At 55.9% G+C, this 1,669-nt stretch overlaps 1 protein-coding gene and 1 pseudogene across 1 annotated transcript in view; both read left to right on the top strand.

Annotated features, from left to right (window-relative positions):
• LOC116078023 (G surface protein, allelic form 168-like) overlaps window positions 1-1,329 on the top strand; it is a 2,777-nt gene extending 1,448 nt beyond the window's left edge. The window contains exon 3 of the mRNA XM_031352971.1: window positions 1-1,329. This exon is cut by the window's left edge and continues 442 nt beyond it. Within this exon, the coding sequence (XP_031208831.1) occupies window positions 1-1,040 (1,040 nt within the window). The 3' untranslated portion in view covers window positions 1,041-1,329.
• LOC116091259 overlaps window positions 1,177-1,669 on the top strand; it is a 4,250-nt pseudogene continuing 3,757 nt past the window's right edge.

Here is a 1,669-nt window from a genome sequence, read left to right as displayed (position 1 = left end):
CAGGCTATGCCACCTATGGTGCCCCATGTACAGGCTATGCCACCTATGGTGCCCCATGTGCAGGCTATGCCACCTGTGGTGTCCTCTGTACAGCCTATTCCACCTGTGGTGCCCCATGTACAGGCTATGCCACCTATGGTGCCCCATGTGCATCCTATGCCCCCTGTGGTGCCCCATGTGCAGGCTATGCCACCTATGGTGCCCCATGTACAGGCTATGCCACCTATAGTGCCCTCTGTGCAGCCTATTCCACCTATGGTGCCCCATGTACAGGCTATGCCACCTATGGTGCCCCATGTGCATCCTATGCCCCCTGTGGTGCCCCATGTGCATCCTATGCCCCCTGTGGTGCCCCATGTGCACCCTATGCCCCCTGTGGTGCCCCATGTGCCCCCTATGCCCCCTATGGGGCCCTCTGTACAGCCTATTCCACCTGTGGTGCCCCATGTACAGGCTATGCCCCCTATGGTGCCCCATGTGCAGCCTATGCCCCCTATGGTACCCTCTGTACAGCCTATGCCCCCTATGGTGCCCTCTGTACAGCCTATGCCACCTATGGTGCCCTATGGACAGCCTATGCCACATATGGTGTCCTGTTTACAGCCTATGACACCTATGGTCCCCTGTGGACAGCCTATGCCATGTATGGTGACCCATATACAGCCTATGCCACCTATGGTGCCCTGTGTAAGGCCTATGCCACATATGGTGCCCTATGTACAGGCTATGCCACCTATAGTGCTCCATGTACAGCCTGTGCCAGGCACTGTGCCCCACATACAACCTGTTCTAGGCACTATGCCTCATGTGCAACCTATGCCAGTTATGGTGCCCAATATACAGCCTGTGGCAGTACTGGTGCTTGGAGTACAGCTTATGCCAAATATGGTGCCCCATGTACAGCTTATGTTAGTAATGGTTACTGGTGTACAGCCTGTGCCCATCCCTATGCCTCATGTACAGCGTATGCCAATCAGTATGCTCTGGGCACAGCCCATGCCCATTCCTGTGCCCCATGTACAGCCTATGCCAATCAGTAGGTTATGGGCACAGCCCATGCCCATTTCTGTGCCACATGTGCAGCCTATGGCAGTCATTGTGCTTTGGGCACATTCTATGCCCATTCCTGTGCCCCATTTACAGCATATGCCAATCAGTAGGCCCTGGGCACAGCGTATGCCCATTCCTGTGCCCCATTTACAGCATATGCCAATCAGTAGGCCCTGGGCACAGCCTATGCCCATTCCTGTGCCCCATACACAACCTATGCCAGTCACTATCCTCTGGGCACAGCCTATACCAGCTAAGGTGCCTAGCATACCACATATGCCAATGCCTGCTGCACAGCCTATGCCAGTCAGGGCAGCTTGTGTACAGCCCATACCACTTACAGTGCCCAGTGTGCAGTCTATGCCACATCCTGTGCCAGTTACAGGACCCAGTGCACAACCTGTGCCAGTTACAGGACCCAATGCACAGCCTGTGCCAGTTACAGGACCCAATGCACAACCTGTGCCAGTTACAGGACCCAGTGCACAGCCTGTGCCAGTTACAGGACCCAGTGCACAGCCTGTGCCAGTGACAGGACCCAGTGCACAGCTTGTGCCAGTGACAGGACCCAATGCACAGCCTGTGCCAGTGACAGGACCCAATGCACAGCCTGTGCCAG

This window comes from Mastomys coucha, chromosome X (assembly GCF_008632895.1).
Source record: "Mastomys coucha isolate ucsf_1 chromosome X, UCSF_Mcou_1, whole genome shotgun sequence".
Lineage (NCBI taxonomy): Eukaryota > Metazoa > Chordata > Mammalia > Rodentia > Muridae > Mastomys > Mastomys coucha.
This window is presented reverse-complemented; position numbering and strand designations above follow the sequence as displayed.